Source organism: Apteryx rowi, unplaced genomic scaffold, assembly GCF_003343035.1.
Source record: "Apteryx rowi isolate R43461 unplaced genomic scaffold, aptRow1 scaffold_1239, whole genome shotgun sequence".
Classification (NCBI taxonomy): Eukaryota; Metazoa; Chordata; class Aves; order Apterygiformes; family Apterygidae; genus Apteryx; species Apteryx rowi.
The window spans coordinates 72299-90854 of record NW_020447463.1 but is presented as its reverse complement, the minus strand read 5'-3'; the positions used below and the strand labels follow the sequence as shown (position 1 = coordinate 90854).

The window sequence follows — 18556 nt, the reverse complement described above, 5'->3', positions numbered from 1 at the left end:
CCCCGGCCCCCGCGGCCCCCCCGGCCCCCAGGGCGCCACCGGCCCGCTGGGACCCAAAGGCCAGACGGTAAGAGCCCCCCCTGAACCCCCCCACCTCGCCCAGGCTCCGCCCAGGTGGCTTGGCCCCTCCCCCTTGGCCACAGGCTCCGCCCCCTTGCCCCCAGCTCCCTGCGGGGTCCCCTCTGGGGTCCCCTCTGGGTGTCACCTGGGGGCAGGTCCTTCCCCTGCCCGAATCCCCCTTGTGCCACCCCCCCCCTGGACACCCGCTCCTGGGTCCCCAAAGGGGCCCTTGGGAACGGGAGGGGGACAGGGACAGCGAGGGGGACGGGGATGAGGGTGGGGATGAAGATGGGGATGGGGACAGGAAAGAGGATGGAATGGGGATGGGGACAGGGATGGGGATAGCGTTGGGGATGAGGATGAGGATGAGGATGGAGACAGGGACAGGAATGGGCCAGGAATGGGGATGGAGAGGGAGAGGGACAAGGATGAGGATGGGGACGAGAATGGAGAGGAGGATGGGGACAGGGATGGGACAGAGGCAGTGACGAGGATGGGATGGGGACAGAGATAGGGGTGGGGACAGGAAAGAGAATGGGGAGAGGGATGGGATGAGGATGGAGATGAGGATGGAGACAGGGACAGGAATGGGAAGGGGCATGGGAATAGGATGGGGACAGGTACAGAGACAGGGGTGGGGATGGAGACAGGGATAGGTCAGGGATGGGGATAAGGATGGGTATGGGGATAGGGACAAGGATGAGGATGGAGACAGGGATGGGGATGGGACAGCAGAGAGGATGGAGATAGGAATGGGGTTGGGAATGAGGATAGGGATGAGGATGGGGACAGGAAAGCGGACAGGGACAGTGATGAGGGTGGGATGGAGACAGGGAAGGGGACAGGTAAGAGAGAGATGGGAACAAGGATAGGATGAGGATGAGGAGGGGGATGAGGATGGAGAGCGGGATGGGGCTGGAGGCAGGGATGGGAGCCCTTATCCCGCGCCCATCCACCTCTTTTCCCCCCCCCCAGGGAGAACCCGGCATCGCAGGCTTCAAAGGCGAGCAGGGTCCCAAGGGCGAGACGGTGAGTATCTCCAGGCCCATCCCGGCACCTCCATCCCTGCCAGTCCCTGTGCCCGGAACGCCGCCGCTCGGCCGGGAAGGAGCCTCTCGGCGGCGGCTAACGAGCTTCTCCCCCTAACGAGGCCCCTCGCCGGGCAGCAGCCCCCCTCCCGTGCTCCGGAGCCGGCTCTGCCGCGGGGGAACAATAGCTGCTGTGTTGCGCCGGCTCCCAGCTTCCCGGCTTTTCCCGGGGCTGGGAACATTCCCCCGTCGCTTCATTAACCAGCCTCAATGCGCCGGGGCCGGATCCACAGTGGTGCTGCTGAGCCCCGGCGTGGTTGTGACATGGAATGGCGCCGTCTCGCTGCCGTGTCCCCCCCCGCCCGCTCCCCTCCGGCACACCGGGCTCCCACCCTGCTCCACGGGACCCCCCCAAACCTCGGTGCTGTCACCCCCCCCTCCCTCCAGGACGAGGAAGGCTCGCTCTGACCCGCTCTCCTCCTCTTCCTCAGGGCCCCGCAGGACCCCAGGGTGCTCCCGGACCGTCTGGCGAGGAAGGCAAGAGAGGAGCGCGTGGAGAGCCCGGCGCCGCCGGCCCCGTCGGACCCCCCGGCGAGCGGGTGCGTGGGCGCCCCGTCCCCGCGGCGCGGGCCACCCGCCACCACCTGCCCTGACTTCGCTCCTCCTCTTCTTCCTCCCTCAGGGTGCTCCCGGCAATCGCGGCTTCCCCGGACAGGACGGGCTGGCCGGACCCAAGGTGGGACGTCCGGGTCAGGGAGGGGGTGATGGAAGGGGGGGGACTCCGGGGATGCCCCCCGCGAACACCCCCAAACTCACCCGGTTTTTCCGCAGGGTGCTCCGGGTGAGCGTGGTCCCGCTGGCCTTGCCGGTCCCAAAGGAGCCACCGGTGATCCCGGCCGCCCCGGAGAGCCCGGCCTGCCTGGCGCCAGGGTGAGCACCGTGGCGGGGATGGGAGGGATGGATCCGGCATGCCGGGCCGGGAACGGCAGCATGAGGCCATGCCAAGAGCCTGGATGCAGCAAGGTCCCAGCTTCCCGCGGGAAGGAGCCTTCCTCCCCGGGGAAACAAGGCGCCCGGCAGCACTGCCAAGCCCTGCGCCAGCTCCCGGGTCTTTCCCATTAAATGGGAGCCTTGGTGAGGTGAAGCCGCCCGGCCCGGTGGCAGCAGCACGGAGGAAGACGAGGGTCGGGTTGGCCCAAGCGGCCTCTGCCCGCTGCCTCGTCCCTCGTGGCCGGGAGGAGATCTCGGCCGGGTCAGTGCCACCACCGGGGATGGCGGTGATGCATGGTGGCTCATGGTACCTCTTTGGGGTTGGGGAAGGTGGTCTTTGGGATTGGGGAAGGTGGTCTTTGGGGCTGGGGAAGGTGGTCTTTGGGTTTGGTGAAGGTGGTCTTTGGGGTTTAGCTAAGATGCTCTTTGGGTTTGGTGAAGGTGGTCTTTGGGGTTTAGCTAAGGTGGTCTTTGGGGTTGGTGCAGGTGGTCTTTGGGGTTTAGCTAAGACACTCTTTGGGGTTGACGAAGGTGGTCTTTGGGGTTGGTGAAAGTGCTCTTTGGGGTTTAGCTAAGGTGGTCTTTGGGGTTGGTGCAGGTGGTCTTTGGGGTTTAGCTAAGACACTCTTTGGGGTTGACGAAGGTGGTCTTTGGGGTTGGTGAAAGTGCTCTTTGGGGTTTAGCTAAGGTGGTCTTTGGGGTTGGTGCAGGTGGTCTTTGGGGTTTAGCTAAGACACTCTTTGGGGTTGACGAAGGTGGTCTTTGGGGTTGGTGAAAGTGCTCTTTGGGGTTTAGCTAAGATGCTCTTTGGGGTTGGTGAAGGTGCTCTTTGGGGTTGGCTGGATCCCTTGGAGCCTCCTCCATTAGCTCTAGGACCGGAGCGCCCGCTTTTCCATGCCGGAGGTAGGTCGGACCCTGACACCCAGCACCAGTTACCGCAGCCGCCCCCTCTTCCCTTCCCTCTTCTCCTAGGGTCTCACCGGCCGCCCTGGAGACGCTGGTCCTCAAGGCAAAGTTGGCCCAACTGTAAGTGATGCCGCGGGGGGCGAGGAAGGGGGCCGGGGCGGCCGGGCGCTTCCGGGGCCCGTGTCCACGTCTCGGCTTCTCCACAGGGTGCTCCCGGCGAGGACGGGCGCCCCGGCCCACCCGGCCCGCAGGGTGCTCGCGGACAACCCGGCGTCATGGGGTTCCCCGGTCCCAAAGGTGCTAACGTGAGTATCTGACGCGCGGCGCGGGGCGGCGAGGACGCGGGGAAACGCGGCGTCCCCGTCACCGTGGCGTCCCCGTCACCACGGCTCTTCTCTTCCCTCTAGGGCGAGCCCGGAAAAGCCGGGGAGAAGGGACTTCCCGGCGCCCCGGGGTTGCGAGTAAGTGATTTGGGGTTTCGGGATTTGGGGGTTTGGGATTTCGGGGTTGCACCCGAATCGTGGCCCCCCGCGGTGTCTCGGGATGGGCACTGCGACCGTTTCCCCTTCAACCCATTTCTCCGGGTGGGAAAACTGAGGCACGAGGGGGCATCGGGGCGTCGCGCCGAGCTGAAGCCGGGTTTCTCCTCCTTAGGGTCTTCCTGGCAAAGACGGCGAGACGGGAGCTGCCGGCCCGCCGGGACCCGCGGTGAGCACCCCGGTTTTGCTCATTCGGGACCCCAAAATGGCTGGAAACGGGGGCTGGGGGGGCCGGAGCGCCGCGGGGTCCGGGCAGCAGCCGGCCCCAGCCCTGCCAGTGACGGTGACGGGACTCGGAGAGCCCCAAAGCCGGGGGCTGCCCCCGTTTCCCACCCCGTTCCCAAAGTCCGGCGGGGTTCGCTTCACCGCCGGCCTTTCCGCAGGGTCCCGCCGGCGAGAGAGGAGAGCAAGGAGCCCCCGGACCCTCCGGCTTCCAGGTGAGCGGGGGGCAGAGCGAGCCGGGCTCAGCCCCGACACAGCTCGGGACACCGCCGGCAAGCGTTTTTCCGGGGCGCTGCCGGAGCGTTTCCCGTGCCAGCCGTGCTCACACCGCTGCTTTTCCTCCCTCCAGGGGCTTCCCGGCCCGCCAGGCCCCCCGGGAGAGGGCGGCAAACCCGGAGACCAGGTGAGGTCACCCGTCCCCTCCGCATTTTCCCGCGTGTCCCCCGGCCGGGCGCCCGGCGCGGGGGCTTAAACCCCTCTCTTTCCGCAGGGCGTTCCCGGAGAAGCCGGCACCCCCGGTCTCGTCGGTCCCAGAGTGAGTATGGCCCATTCCCGCGCTCCGGCTTTCGGTGCGACCGCGGCGGCTGGCAGAGCCCGACCGTTCCCATTCCCGCGCCACCGCCGGCATTGCCCCTTTCCTAATCCGCTTCCCTCCGCGCCAGGGCGAACGCGGCTTCCCCGGAGAACGCGGCTCCCCCGGCGCTCAAGGGCTGCAAGGTCCCCGCGGGCTCCCCGGCACGCCGGGCACCGACGGACCCAAGGTAGGTGACGGCGGTGACATCCGGCAGGCGCCGTGCCGGTGCCACCGCGGGGGGGGGGGGATTTCTGGGTCCCGGCTGAGGGTGACACGCGGATTCTGCTCTGCTTTAGGGTGCCACCGGCCCCGCCGGCCCCAACGGCGCCCAGGGCCCCCCCGGGCTGCAGGGAATGCCGGGCGAGCGAGGAGCAGCCGGAATCGCCGGCCCCAAGGGAGACCGGGTAAGTGCCGCCGGCGGGATGCTGCGGCGGGCGTCCCGAGCGGCGTCGGGCCTCGGCTCGGCTCGGCTCAGCGTCCCGCCGACTCGCCCCGCAGGGAGACGTCGGCGAGAAAGGGCCCGAGGGAGCTCCCGGCAAGGACGGCGCGCGGGTGAGCGAGACGGGATCCCGCGGGAAGGGGCGGTAGGTGACGGTGCCGGCCCGGGTGGCCGGCGAAGGCTGCTCCTCCTCATCTTCCTCTCTCCCGCAGGGTCTGACCGGTCCCATCGGCCCCCCCGGCCCTGCCGGTCCCAACGGCGAGAAGGTGAGAGCCCCGGTGGTCCCTGCTGCCGCCTTGCGCCCGGGAGAGACCGGGAAACCCCCTCCTCATTGCTCCATCCTTCCTTTTCCAGGGTGAATCCGGCCCTCCCGGCCCATCCGGCGCTGCCGGTGCCCGCGGTGCCCCCGTAAGTGCGATGCCAGCGGCTCCCCGTGGCCCCCGCGCTCCGAGCCGTCCCCATCCCTCCTTAACCTCCCCGTCTCTCCGTTGCAGGGCGAGCGCGGAGAGACCGGAGCCCCCGGTCCTGCCGGATTTGCCGGCCCCCCCGTGAGTACTCGGCTCCCCCCACCCTGAGCCCCCACAGCCGGCGCTGTGCCGGCTCTCACGGCCGCCGCTCTCCCCTTTTCCTGACCCAGGGGGCCGACGGACAACCCGGCGCTAAAGGCGAGCAGGGAGAACCTGGGCAGAAAGGTGACGCCGGCGCTCCCGGTCCCCAAGGTCCTTCCGGAGCGCCCGGCCCGCAGGTGGGTGAAGCCAACATTCCCGCACCCCACGAAACCCTCCCGGAGCTTTTCCTTCATGGGAAAAAGAAATCCGGGGCTGAACCCGGGCAGCCGACGGGAACATCGGGGCCGGAGACGCCGCATCCCGCGCAGGAGGCACCGGCCCCCCCCAAATTGCGTTTCTGACCCCGTTTTTGTCCCCCTTCGCAGGGTCCCACCGGTGTGACCGGTCCCAAAGGAGCCCGCGGTGCCCAGGGCCCCCCCGTGAGTACCGCTGGGAAGGGGAGGCCGCGGCGGGCGAGCCGGGAGCCGAGCGGCTCATCCGTGTTTCTCTCCTTGCCCAGGGAGCCACCGGATTCCCCGGCGCCGCCGGACGTGTCGGACCGCCCGGCCCCAATGTGAGTCCGGGGACGGCTGGGATCGTTCCCCTCCGCCCGCTCCCGCCTTGCACGATGCTTTTATTCTTGCTCCGTGCATAAGGCAGTATCCAAGCGCGGGAAAGGACGGCGCATCCCGGCTCAGGGATTTCACTCCGAGCCCCCCGGGGGCAGATGTTGAGCCCAACAGCGCCGGGCCGATGCCCATCAGCTCTTGGCAATTCCTTAATCCATAGAAAGGGCCTTTCCAAGGGTTTTGGGGCAGGGGGCAGACCCGGAGCCCGCCCTGCGCATCAGGAGGCTGCATTTCCTTCCGCTTTCCGCCCCGAACGGCATCGGGAGGGCGAAGGTGGAAAAGCCACCGGCATTTGCACCGATTCCTTCTCCTTCCCCCCCTGCCAGGGTAACCCAGGCCCCCCCGGCCCGCCCGGATCCGCCGGCAAAGATGGTCCCAAAGGTGCTCGTGGTGATGCCGGACCCCCAGGCCGTGCCGGCGATCCCGGTCTCCAAGGTCCTGCTGGTCCCCCCGGCGAGAAGGGCGAACCCGGAGAGGACGGCCCCGCGGTAAGTGTTTTGGGGAGGGGGATGCTCCGTCGGCGCGGAGCGGCGCTGGGTCTCATCCGCCCCCGTCTTCTGCCTTTTCGCAGGGTCCCGACGGCCCCCCCGGGCCCCAGGGCTTGGCGGGACAACGCGGCATCGTCGGTCTGCCCGGCCAGCGCGGCGAGAGAGGCTTCCCGGGGCTGCCGGGGCCGTCGGTGAGTCGCTTCGCCGCGGTGGCGGTGCCGGAAAAGAGCGGAGCCGGGTCTCCCGCTGCCCCCTGGCACGGGGCAAAAATCCCGAGGGGGGGTTTAAGGGGATTCGGCACGTGGGGACGGTCGGGGCAAGGGCTGAGCCGGCCATGCAGAGCGGCGAGTCCCCAGCTCCTCTCCCCGCCCCGGTGCTGGCTGTCGGCACCTCGGACCGGGAAGATGGAAGGGGCAACCGGCTCCGCCGCCGGCTCCGAGTCCTTGCCGGCCCCGCGTCCGGATGCAGCCGCGGGTTTTGCAAAGCTGGGTTTCCCCCTCCGGGAGTCGCTGGCTGCAAGTGCTCGGGCCGCCGGCGCCGGGGCGGCCGATTTGCAGCCCCGACGAGCCAGGGAGACTCTTGCATTAACGAGGGGGCAGCAGCTGGGGGGGGGGGGGGTTTGATGCTTTTTTGCTTTGGGGGGGTCTGGAAGGCTTAAAATCAGCCGCCCGCCGGGCGAAGGGCGGCGCAGGGACGCCTCGTGCGCGGCTCACCGGCGGCGTCTCCCCTCTTCTCTCCTCCCGTCTAGGGCGAACCTGGAAAACAAGGAGCTCCTGGCTCCGCGGGCGACCGCGGCCCCCCCGGCCCCGTGGGTCCCCCCGGGCTGACGGGTCCCTCCGGCGAACCTGGGCGAGAGGTAGGCGAAACACCGGCCAGCGGGTCGGGAAAGGGATCAGGCTGGAAGGAGCCGGAGCCATGCCGCAATCCTGGGCTGTATCCAAAATCCTGGCACTGGGCATCGATTCCTGCTGCAAGAGCCCGGGGTGGGGGGGTTGTGCAGCTCGGCACAATGTTTGCTTTGCCAGGGGGGATTTAATAGCCAATTCCCATGATTTTGCATGCATCCTGCTCCCCTCCATGGGGAAACGCTCCATCGGGGATGTAACTTCTCTCCTGGTCCGCAGGGCACCCCCGGCTCCGACGGCCCCCCGGGCAGAGACGGCGCCGCCGGCGTGAAGGTGAGGTCACCCCGCGGGAAAACCATCCCTGAAGTCCCATCTCCTGGCCAAAAATTCCCCTTTTTTTGGCCAAAAAGCCCCTTCCCTCGGCCGCAAGCACCCAGGGTGCCGGCGCCGAGTGTCCCTTCCCGAGCATCCTTCGCCCCGTGGAGCCGCCGAGGATCCGCGCCGCCCTCACGGCCCCGTTGTCTCCGTACAGGGCGACCGTGGCGAGACGGGTCCCGTGGGCGCTCCCGGCGCTCCCGGAGCCCCCGGCGCTCCCGGCCCCGTCGGTCCCACCGGCAAACAAGGCGACAGAGGCGAATCGGTGAGTGCCGGTGCCTGCCGCGCGGCCAGGGCGACGGCTCGTTGGGTTTAGGGGCTCTTTAAGCGAGGCGCGGATAAACGCTGGAATAATTGACAGCATCGCCCGGGGTGCAATTAAAAGCTCGGAGTAATCGGGAGAGCCGGGCGGGCGCAGTTTGGGCGGCTGTCGCTAGCTCCGAGCGGCGCCCGGGGTCCCGTTAGCGGCTGCCAGCCATTCGGAGCAGCTTCCGGAGGATTCATTAGTGTCTGGAGCCCAGTTAGGTCTCTGCACGCGCACAAGCGCTGCCCGGGGAGCACCAAACGCCCCGGGAGCCTCAGGCAGGGAAAAGCTGCCAGGGTTATTTGCAAATGGCTCGCGGTGGGAAGGGGATTATTTGGCGCAAACGCTCCGGCTCGGAGTATTTAAGGATGCTGCTTTGAACCAGCCGCCGTTGCTTTTTGCTGGTGCGGCGGGGAGCAGGTTGGCGCCAGGCTCCGGCTCGCGGGTCGGGGTTCGGCCACCCGTCGGGACTGGTTCGGAGAGTCCCCGACGGCATCGCCCGGCTCCCGCCGACTCCCCTCTTCTCTCTCCCCAGGGTGCCCAAGGACCCATGGGTCCCTCCGGTCCCGCTGGCGCTCGGGGCATGCCGGTGAGTACCGCTCGTCACCCGGCCCCGGCGCGCGCTGCGCCGGGCTCCCACGGCGCCCTCGGTCTCCCACCTGTGCCCGACAGCCGCTCCGCTCTGCTTCCAGGGTCCCCAAGGTCCTCGCGGAGACAAGGGTGAGACCGGCGAGGCTGGAGAGAGAGGGCTGAAGGGTCACCGAGGCTTCACCGGGCTGCAAGGTCTTCCCGGACCTCCTGTGAGTGTCGCCAACGCTCTGCCCTGCAAGAGCCTCCGGATCTTGCTCCCAGGATCGCTCCGGCCATGGAGGGAGCCGTGCGTCGGCTGCGCTGGGGAAGAGCATCCCTCACCTCCAATGCGGGCAGGTAACCGGCCGCTTTTCTCCTTCCGCAGGGTCCTTCTGGAGACCAAGGTGCTGCTGGTCCCGCTGGTCCCTCCGGCCCCAGGGTAAGTCCTGCCGGTGGGGTCTTCCCGGGGCGCCTCCGTCCTCGGTGCACCCTGGATTCCCGGCGCCTTGCGCTGACTCCCTTCGGGGCTCTCTCCTAGGGTCCCCCAGGCCCCGTCGGCCCCTCTGGCAAAGACGGCTCCAACGGCATGCCCGGCCCCATCGGTCCTCCCGGCCCCCGCGGACGGAGTGGGGAACCAGGTCCTGCGGTGAGTGAAAGGCCAAGGTGGCCGGGAAGAGGCTCTGGCTTGCAAACCAGATCGTCAAGACCACGTCTTCTTGCTCTCGTAGGGTCCCCCTGGAAATCCTGGTCCTCCTGGTCCTCCTGGCCCCCCGGGCACCGGCATCGACATGTCCGCTTTCGCTGGCCTCGGCCAGGTGGAGAAGGGCCCCGATCCCATCCGCTACATGCGGGCGGACGAGGCGGCCGGTGGCCTGCGGCAGCACGACGTCGAGGTGGACGCCACGCTGAAATCCCTCAACAACCAGATCGAGAGCATCCGCAGCCCCGAGGGCTCCAAGAAGAACCCGGCCAGGACCTGCCGCGACCTCAAACTCTGCCATCCCGAGTGGAAGAGCGGTAAGAGCCTCCCTGTTGCTGCCTATCGCCTTGCCCGTCCCTCTTCACCCAGCCCGGCACTCAGGAGAGCAGCCGGATCTGCACCACTCTTTGCTCCTGGCCCATAAGACCTTCAGGCTCTCCTCTTCCTCCTCTGCACCGCTGAATCCCCCCACACGCAACCCCCATTTTCCCGGGAATCGGCACGCCAGACTTGGCTTCTCCCAAACCTGACGTTAACACATGCTGCTCATCTTCCCCGCTGCAGGAGACTACTGGATCGACCCGAACCAGGGCTGCACCTTGGACGCCATCAAGGTTTTCTGCAACATGGAGACAGGCGAGACCTGCGTCTACCCGACCCCGAGCAGCATCCCCAAGAAGAACTGGTGGACCAGCAAGACCAAAGAGAAGAAGCACATCTGGTTTGCAGAGACCATCAACGGTGGTTTCCACGTAAGCATCCCCGATGTCCACGTTGCGCTCCGGGCATGGGATGGGAGGCTGAGCAAGGGAAGGCATTTTCAAGGATCGTAAACTGGCCGTTTTTGAGGATTATCTTGAAAGTATGGAGCGGGTCGGTTTAGCTCTGCAAAGCAAAGGGAAAAGGCTGCGACTTTCGCAGCCATCCAGGAACATTAGGTGTGGAAGTCCCCTCAAAAGGGTCGTCGCAACCCCTGCGGGCTCTAACAACGTCTCTCCTTTTCCCTGCAGTTTAGCTACGGCGATGAAAACCTGGCTCCCAACACTGCCAACATCCAGATGACCTTCCTCCGCCTCCTGTCCACCGAAGGCTCCCAGAACGTCACCTACCACTGCAAGAACAGCATCGCCTACATGGACGAGGAGTCGGGCAACCTGAAGAAAGCCATCCTCATCCAGGGCTCCAACGACGTGGAGATCAGAGCCGAGGGCAACAGCAGGTTCACATACAGCGCCCTGGAGGACGGCTGCACGGTAAGTCCCTGGTAGGGGGGGGCCACCAAGCCCCGTTCGGGCCACGAGGAGGTGTCACGGGTTTGGATGGCTCCGGGACGTCCGATAACCTCCCTCCTCGCTCGCTTCCTTCGCAGAAACACACTGGCAAATGGGGCAAGACAGTCATCGAATACCGATCGCAGAAGACCTCACGCCTGCCCATTGTAGATATTGCACCTATGGACATTGGTGGAGCCGAGCAGGAGTTTGGCGTGGATATTGGCCCAGTCTGCTTCTTGTAAAAAGAGTTGTTTTATTTGTGTGTTTGTCTGTTTTGGTTTTTTGTTTTTTAATCCAGCCCAATACCGTTAAAAAACGAGCAGGAAAAAAAAAAAAACGCCCACCCCCAAGGACCTGAGTACTTTCCAATCACTCGGACGACTTCTGCACTGAATGGCTGAAACGACCCCCAAATCCCCCTCGATTCAGGCGCTTCCGTTTGGGACTATTGCCAAAGCCGTCACGGGGCAGACTGCGAAATAAAACCACGGTCTTATTTATTTATTGTCTTCCTGTAAGACCTATTTTTGGGTCAGGCGGAGGTGGGAATCTAACTGGCAGGTACGAAGGCGCCTCCCCGCAAAAGGGATCTCCCAGGTCCGGGTATAAACTAATCCCCTCCCGTCCCCGTCCCTCCCCGTGTGTATCACCAGCAGGAGTGCTATGTATAATACAACAAAAATGGTGCTATTATTGTAAAACAAGTCTGTATTTTTTAACATCGATTGATATAAAAAAAAAAAAAAACCTTTGGTGGAAAGTACAAGTCGATCTGCGCTGTGTTTCTTTTCGTCTCTCGCCGGACGCGTTTGCTGCAGGCTCTTGCCCTTTGCGGCCCTTTCTCAGTTCGTTGGCTTTTCCCCCCCCCCCTTCCTCAGCCACGATAAAGGAAGTTTTAAGGGCAAATCTTAGGCTTTACTGGTTTGAAGCTATCTCAAACGCAGAAAAAAACCTCAAAATGAGAGGAGGAAAAAAAAAACGGGGAAAAAAATAAGTGAAAAAAAGCTTGAAACACCGGGAGCAAACACTGCAGCTGCGAGATTTCTGCAGGATCGTTCGTTCCCCCTCACCCCTGCGACGGTGCCAGGGTGGGTTGAGGCACGTGCTTTCTCTTCTAGGGCTGGGAAACCAGTAAAACCCAGTAAAACCAGTGGGAAGAGGGAGGCTGAGACCAAGTCTCCTGGAAATGGGTCCGGCCACAGCCAGGGGGCGAGCAGGACACGCAGGGAGAGGTTTGCGGGAGGATGGAAGAGCCGCTAAACGTTTCTCTTAACATTCCTTAAGTCTAGGCGCACGGATTGATCCCTAAAACCTCTAACACCCCTTCTTCCCACTAAGGAAACAGTGCTATTTTGTGCATGGAAAATATAATTTAAGGACACATTTTGCACTGCTGACGGCGGTAGAGTTCACAGCCATCACATGCAGGCACCGACTTCTCGTGAAACAGCTCCATCCCTCTGCCTTCCTCCGGCTCCCCAACCTCCCTCCCCTCCACGCACCCTGTTTTCTCCGTTAAAGGCAGAATGCTTTTCCTATTAAAAAAGAAAAGATAAGAGCCCATCACTGAGTTTGTTCTATTCACGCTAATTTCCACCTGACGCCGTAATCTTTGTCGAATGATGTTTTTATCTGATCGAGGATATGTCACAACAAACGGAAACCTTTAATTAAAAAAAAAAGTTAAAACAGCATGGCTGTCATTGCACGGTTTAATAAAAAAAGTTACATATACGAAGTTCTCCTCTTAAACACACTTGCTAACTAGAGGAAAAGCCTCAGTAGCTGATTTTTTTTTTTTCCCCTGTCTTAAAGTTAGCCCACAAGGCGTTACAAACCCACTCGATCTTTATGTGCGTGAATGGTCGACCAGGGAGCTGTTGACTCAAGCTTTACAAGATGCACGACAGCGCTTTTTGTTAAAGCCCAAGGTTTTGTTTTTCTTTTGCATCAATTGACAATACGAACGCTGCAGTTTTCCATTAAGAAAAATATGACTTTAAAGGATTAAAAAAAAAAAGAAACACCTCTTAAAAATGCTACTTCGGGGCCTACCTCATGACTCCGAACACTCGCAGCCGGCAACGTGGCAGCAAGCACCGCTGTTAAAGCACGCAAACCAGCCTTTCCCAGATTGGCATCTTTAAAAACATTGGCAGAAGAAATTCATTAAGAAGGATTGGAGGATTAAGAAGGATTTTCAAAACAAATGCCCTTTAAAAGGCCAAGGGCTTTGCCACATGACCCAGAGGGCATCCCTAATTACCAGCGCTCCGGCTCACTGCTGGTATCCGACGCAGCACCAGCCCAACGCAAAGCAGCTTTCCCGTTCACCCAAGACCAAGGGTCCCGCTGCAGGCATCCCACGAGCCCCCCCCAGAGCATCACTAAACTGAGTGGTGTCTCCCACTTTTCCCCCCCAGTAGGTTGCTTTGAACAACTGGTTGCACTAGGAGCTGGAGAGCGTCGCTTATCGCCGGAAGGAAGCGGCAATCCGGGTAGCGGGAGGCTGCTGCTGCCCTTCGTGGACATCGCGTGCCACCCCACAAGGAGAACCAAGCTGCAGGGCTGTTGAAAGGCAGGAAGCCAACGGCTTGAAAAACAAGGTGGATAGAGAATGTAGTTGGTTATTTCCTCATCTTAAAAAAAATTAAAAATAAGAGAAAAAAAGAAAAACTATAGCTCATCATAACTGTGAGAGCTAAGTTAGGGTTTTTTAGGAAAGTCATGTGAGAAACTTGTGATTGAAATTGCACGGATCAGCAGCAGTGCAACAGCCACAGAACTTGGTTCTGCAAATCCTTTTATCAGTCTGAGCTGCCCCATGTGGAAACGGAGGCTCCGGAAGGACCATGGCTTCATGGTTCCTGCAAGAGCTCCTGCTCTGGTCGAGTTTCGCAGCCCTTCTCCTTTGAAACGAAAAAGCAGTGAACTGGCCTCAGTGCAAAGCCGACATGCAAGACCCCCCAGGGACCATGCCACAGGTCCAGCGCGGAGAGGCAAACTCCAGTTATGACACCCCTGGTGTCCAGCTCCAGGCCTCCCTTCAAAGTGAGGGATACCTCCACTCCGAGTCGATTCCCTTCGTATTTCAGGAAGCTTTGCCTTTGCCACCATGATAACAGAGGCTTAAGAACTGAACTTTTCTAGGGAAGACTCTCTGTTGCTTTCCAGACTTAGGAGCTAGTTCTCCCGTTCAACCCTCATTTCCCCAAATCATCAGTGAAAGAACGGGTGCTTCCAAGTAAGAGGTACAGCGAAAGGGAGGACACTAGGCCAACCACAAGGCAAAAGGAGAAACACACAGCTTCGCTTCTGTTTCCAACAAACGACACCGCACAATAATATACAATTCAGTTTTAATAAGTAAATTCAGTTCTAGAAATTCTGCTAGGCGGAAGTGCCACTTCTTAAAAAAACAACATGTATTTTTTTCCACACTCACCCAAAATAAAGCATCCTTCATTGAAAAAAACACCGTGATCTTAATGGTTTCCTTTGCAGCCTTTACTTGTGTTTTGTTTCCACACACACCCACCCACACTAGCACAACCTAGCTCATAAGGGACAGCCAGGGAAAGATGTAGGTGCACTCCCCGGAGGCTGCAGTGATTAAGTTCCAGGAAAACTATAAAGGGCAAAAGCAGGATGTGCAATCCTCTAAGCTGCAAACGGTGCAAGAAATCTGTAGCGAGAACTCAAGTGGGTGCTGTGCTTGACTTTCACATTAAGTTTAAGATCGCACTCGATACCATCCTTCTGGAACAAAGGGCTCCTGTAAGGTAAGCCTTTGAAACAAGAAACTCATGCTAGCTTGCCCCAAATCAGTTGAAATCTGCACTCATTTGCCTGAAGGGCACTAAAAGGAAGCCAACACAGCAGCACTTGCATATTTGGTCTTTATACATCCTTTCCTATGGGGAAAACGCGCGGCAGTATAAATAGCAGCATTCTACAATACTGTCCCTTCACAGATCCGTCCCCAATCTTCGGGAAAGCAGCAGGCACAAGTACAAAGGGAGGCAGAGGAACTCACAGCTGTCGAACACCGCGTACGCCCCGAGCAGCAGCTTCGGAGCAGTGCGAGAGGGAGGAGGGTCCAGCTGTGTAGCCCCTTAGCACACCCCCAGCAGCACTGCACTTCCTGAGGTTGTCTTCATTAAGACTCTAGTTTTGGTATCGATTCGCTGTCGGCAGCCTCAGATTGCTGCCAGCAAGCAAAATCTGTGCAACAGAAGCAGCACGCATAGAAGGAAAAGGAATTGAAACCATCAATGTAATGCAAGTTACATGTGCACAGATAAAGCCTGAATGCCTTATCTCCGCATTCCTCACAAGGGACAATCCCTTATCATCAAGTCCTGCTTTGAAATCTGCTGATGACGTGTTGCCACTGAACAAAGGATGCATCAATTAATTGCACAGAACTAATTAGTTTGCCCTGGAAGGACCAGAAGCAGTGCTAAACTTCAAAACAGCTGCAAAATTCAACTCAATGTTTTACCCTTGGACTTCAAGGCATGGCGCTTCAGAGTCCTGGTCCCCTACCAAAAATTTGTTCTTTGGAGCTGAAGGTGAAGGCAGGCCCAGCAGGTCCCTTACTTTGGGAAGGGGCTTGTTTGCTTGCACGTGAACAACGCCTCAAACAGATTTTTGGGGACAGGCCAGCAATTCAGCCAAGCTGCATAGAGAACAGTGTGAAATGGACCCAGAGCTTTCAGATATCTCTGCCAGGATTCCCCAAAGTCAACAGCGATCCTTCTGCTTCCATTTGAAAGTTCGTGGTCCTTTCCACAGCTATGTATTTCACACAGGAAATCTGTCTGCACAACCACCTCTCACAGAAAATATTTGCCGTGTCCTCAGGGCACGGACTTCTCTTTGGTTACCCCTCGCGCTGACGGGGTCGGCAGGGGTGGAGGCTCCGGGAAAGCCGTGGAGTTGGTACTGCAGTCCACGTAATGGTACTTTTCCAAGGCGCTCTGGGTCATGTGGCCAACGTATGAGAGCTTCACTGATGTTCTGAGAGAGAGAAGAGAAATTTAGGGAAGGATGGGACCAACATCAGGGATTTCTCTACTAAAATGTGAAAATTCAGGAGGTTTTGTGTTTGACACACAACTCCTCTTCCCCCTCAAAAGCTGTGGATCCTCTCAGATATCCATTCAAGTGCAGCCAAGACTGCTCACTGCAGCGGGTGGGGATACACAGTGCTAGCAAACACAGACCCTAGAGCACACGACTAGTCATGAGAGCGCTCAGATTAGAATAACCTGCTGTCTTCTCCCCATTTCCTTTTTTTTTTTTTTTTTTTAACCCAACTGTGTCAACTGGCATGAATTAAAGCTGACAACAGTGAGGCTGGGGCACCTGCCAAGCAGGATTCTCTTGATGGACCACAGGTTTGCTGCAGCAGCAATTCCCCTTTGAGTCAGGAGTAGAGAACAACGTACCTCATAAAAATCACTATGTTATGTACCTTGACCTTGGGAAACGTGCAGAAGAAACTGGAAGAGACCAAAACAAAGAAGTAGGTCAGCAGAGACTAAGCAGGGTTTAATGCACAAAGGAAATCTCAGAGACAGCCATGTTTCCCAGGTACCTTCTGATGACATTTTCCCTTTTGTGCTAACTCAGTTGGAGACATGGCCCAAAAAACCTCTTGATAAAGTGACCTATCAAGTTGTTTCTAACAAACAGCTACTTTCCATAAAACGGCAGAAAAAAAAAGTCTTTTCCAGAGTGAATTCTGATTAAAGCAGCTTAAACCTGCCCTCTCCCCAGTTATCCAGAAGAAATAGTAAATTCTTACTACACATAAGAGAAAGGTCCACCCATCTCCGCCTTCACAGTAAAATTCACCTGCAAAGGTAAAAGAAAAACACATTCACATACAGCTTTAGTGACGCAGGAGACTCCCTCAGTATCAGTTTAAAACCATCCCTCTGAGAATCTTTCCTACTTTAGGTTCTCTTTTGGCTGGCGTGCACAAAGCACAGACTATTCCAGTGCTAAGACTATTTTGCCCACCAGAGCTTTGGGTATAGATAGATTATGATTAAGTTAACTTGCAACACTGCCTAATTTTGATATCTGGTGACACGAATAGCGTATGTGCAATGAAAGACTAATACCAGTTTGTCACTCAGCGGCTGGATGCGGGAGACGTTGGTGATCTGCTGGGTTCCAACGACAGTGTTCATGTACTGCACCTGGCTAGTCAGGCTGGTCACTGTAACCGAGTAGAAGTTGGAGTTTTTGATCCTTAAGGTGGCCTGTTTTGAGAGAGAGAGGGGAAACATCAGTAGTGGTGGCCTCTCTCACAGCTCAGCAGCAAAATCTCTCCCCTTGCAAACACAGATGCGCCAAAACTTTACCGTGATGGCAAGAACGACAATGGAGTTCTTCTTGTCAAACCAAACTCGAACCACTTTAATGCCATCGTCATCCACAAGGACAGAGTGCGGAAACAGAAAGAAAACCACCAGCCCCGATATCAGAAGGCAGAGCAGCACCGACAGCAAGACATACTGCTTCCTGGAAGAGGCAGGAAAAGGTTTCACATCCTTTGCCCTAACACAGCATCTGCAACTGCAAGATTACCTCGTAATCTAAAATTCAGCCTAGCCAACAAACAACTACTATCTGCTCTTCCCTGGGAAAGACACAAAAGTGCTGCTCTTACATTTTCGATATCTGATATTACTCAAAACCGTTGCTCTTCACACAGTTTATTTTTTGGTAATGAGTAACCAGAGAATCATTGTTGGCCCTATAATGTTTTCCACAATTTAGAGTTTTCGCTGCTGGTAAACCAGCTTCTTTTCAAAAGCTTCAGTGAAGGGCACAGGGACAAAGGGTATGAGTAGTATCATTGTTTCTGCGTTCACCCCTACAGTGGGATTTGACAGGAAGTATTTAAAGTTACATTTTAAACTGTATTTATTGGCATACTTAGACTAAAACAAAAACACTAGATGAAGGAAAGACTGCAGACTGGGTGAAATGTTTAGCCGTGGCCATAAATGACAAAGAGCCCCATTTACTCTTCGCAAAGACATAATTACACTCAGACTATGCACTTACGTTCTCTGTGGACGTAGCCGTTGGTCAGTGTAGGGTATCAGAGCCACCAGCTCATTTACCTGCTCTGGAAAGCAAAAGGAGCACGTTAGCTCTGTTCACTTGCAAGGTCACTCTTCTTTGCAAGGATCATCACATTTTTGGGACGCTGGTGAACTCTAGGCAAGGTTTATTCACAGCCCTCTGCCAGGCAAGAATCTGGCTTTTGTAAAGTGCTCGTGCTTCTTATACATCAACACAGAAAGAAGCAAACAACAAGCGTGAAAAACAAATTTAAAAAGCACTTCTAAAAACAATGCTGGTGTTATTTTTGAAGAAGAGTCTATAATAAAGTTATTTCACATAAATAAGGAAGATTTTTGCCCTGCTCAAATGGTATTTAAGTCTGAATGGAGATAGTCACCTGTGGGAATGCAGCCAGTGCCTTGGCAAGTGGGACAGGTGATGCTGTCCTGACCTGTGAATTCAACGTACGGAAACTTGGCAATGTCTTCCTCACGATCCCGGCTATCGAGTAAGTCATCATCATCATCATCAGCGTTCTTCCTCTGCCTCGAGGCAGCATTGTCAGCAGAGAGGGAATAGAGAGAACCCATCGCAGCTGCTGCAGAAAAGCTGCATAGCCTAAGACAGGAGATAGCAAGGGCAGTAAAGGTCATTAAAGAGGCTCTCGATCTGCTTCCGGCAGACAAGGAAATCTCACCCCTAACTACAGATATGAAGGGCGTCACTGGCCACAGGACGCCTCCCTCAGACAGCTCCCCGCAGGGACCAACCCCCCCCATCCCCCTCTAAATATCCCCCCCAAAAGGGTTCCATGTCCCCTCAGACACCCCTGAAAAGAGAGACCATTCCCCCTCCCCACAGGGACCCATCCCCTAAAACCTGCAAAACCTGAGATACCCTCCTCAAGGATCCCTCAACAGAAGCCCGTTCCCACACAGCCCCTGCAAAAACACAGACCCCCTCAGAAACCCCCCCA

At 58.5% G+C, this 18556-nt stretch overlaps 2 protein-coding genes across 2 annotated transcripts in view; one reads left to right on the top strand and one right to left on the bottom strand.

Moving 5' to 3' along the window:
- COL2A1 (collagen type II alpha 1 chain) overlaps positions 1–10844 on the top strand; it is a gene marked incomplete at its 5' end in the record, with an annotated part of 17288 nt that extends 6444 nt beyond the window's left edge. The window contains 34 exons of the mRNA XM_026055577.1: positions 8–67; positions 1036–1089; positions 1580–1687; positions 1771–1824; positions 1920–2018; positions 3051–3104; positions 3191–3289; positions 3392–3445; positions 3639–3692; positions 3907–3960; positions 4095–4148; positions 4236–4280; positions 4408–4506; positions 4616–4723; positions 4818–4871; positions 4971–5024; positions 5113–5166; positions 5253–5306; positions 5396–5503; positions 5693–5746; positions 5827–5880; positions 6262–6423; positions 6507–6614; positions 7172–7279; positions 7548–7601; positions 7801–7908; positions 8483–8536; positions 8640–8747; positions 8903–8956; positions 9056–9163; positions 9246–9534; positions 9782–9969; positions 10228–10470; positions 10587–10844. Coding sequence (XP_025911362.1) covers positions 8–67; positions 1036–1089; positions 1580–1687; positions 1771–1824; positions 1920–2018; positions 3051–3104; positions 3191–3289; positions 3392–3445; positions 3639–3692; positions 3907–3960; positions 4095–4148; positions 4236–4280; positions 4408–4506; positions 4616–4723; positions 4818–4871; positions 4971–5024; positions 5113–5166; positions 5253–5306; positions 5396–5503; positions 5693–5746; positions 5827–5880; positions 6262–6423; positions 6507–6614; positions 7172–7279; positions 7548–7601; positions 7801–7908; positions 8483–8536; positions 8640–8747; positions 8903–8956; positions 9056–9163; positions 9246–9534; positions 9782–9969; positions 10228–10470; positions 10587–10733 — 3159 coding nt within the window. The remainder of the gene's footprint in view (positions 1–7; positions 68–1035; positions 1090–1579; positions 1688–1770; positions 1825–1919; positions 2019–3050; positions 3105–3190; positions 3290–3391; positions 3446–3638; positions 3693–3906; positions 3961–4094; positions 4149–4235; positions 4281–4407; positions 4507–4615; positions 4724–4817; positions 4872–4970; positions 5025–5112; positions 5167–5252; positions 5307–5395; positions 5504–5692; positions 5747–5826; positions 5881–6261; positions 6424–6506; positions 6615–7171; positions 7280–7547; positions 7602–7800; positions 7909–8482; positions 8537–8639; positions 8748–8902; positions 8957–9055; positions 9164–9245; positions 9535–9781; positions 9970–10227; positions 10471–10586) is intronic.
- Positions 10845–13833: 2989 nt separating this feature from the next.
- TMEM106C (transmembrane protein 106C) lies at positions 13834–18317 on the bottom strand. Its single transcript, XM_026055583.1, has 7 exons — positions 17978–18317; positions 17578–17641; positions 16869–17028; positions 16626–16766; positions 16304–16353; positions 15945–15998; positions 13834–15513 (listed from the first exon to the last, which is right to left on the bottom strand). Exons 1-7 carry the CDS (start codon positions 18231–18233, stop codon positions 15354–15356), a joined length of 885 nt encoding a protein of 294 aa, XP_025911368.1. The 5' UTR covers positions 18234–18317; the 3' UTR covers positions 13834–15353.
- Positions 18318–18556: the final 239 nt, after the last annotated feature.

Coding starts and splice junctions, on each gene's coding strand:
- TMEM106C (XM_026055583.1), bottom strand. CDS start 18,233: ATGACCTTTACTGCCCTTGCTATCTCCTGTCTTAGGCTATGCAGCTTT. Junction 17,642..17,977: donor CACTGGCTGCATTCCCACAG/GTGACTATCTCC, acceptor TTTGCTTTCCAG/AGCAGGTAAATGAGCTGGTG. Junction 16,354..16,625: donor AGCCGCTGAGTGACAAACTG/GTATTAGTCTTT, acceptor TTACCTTTGCAG/GTGAATTTTACTGTGAAGGC.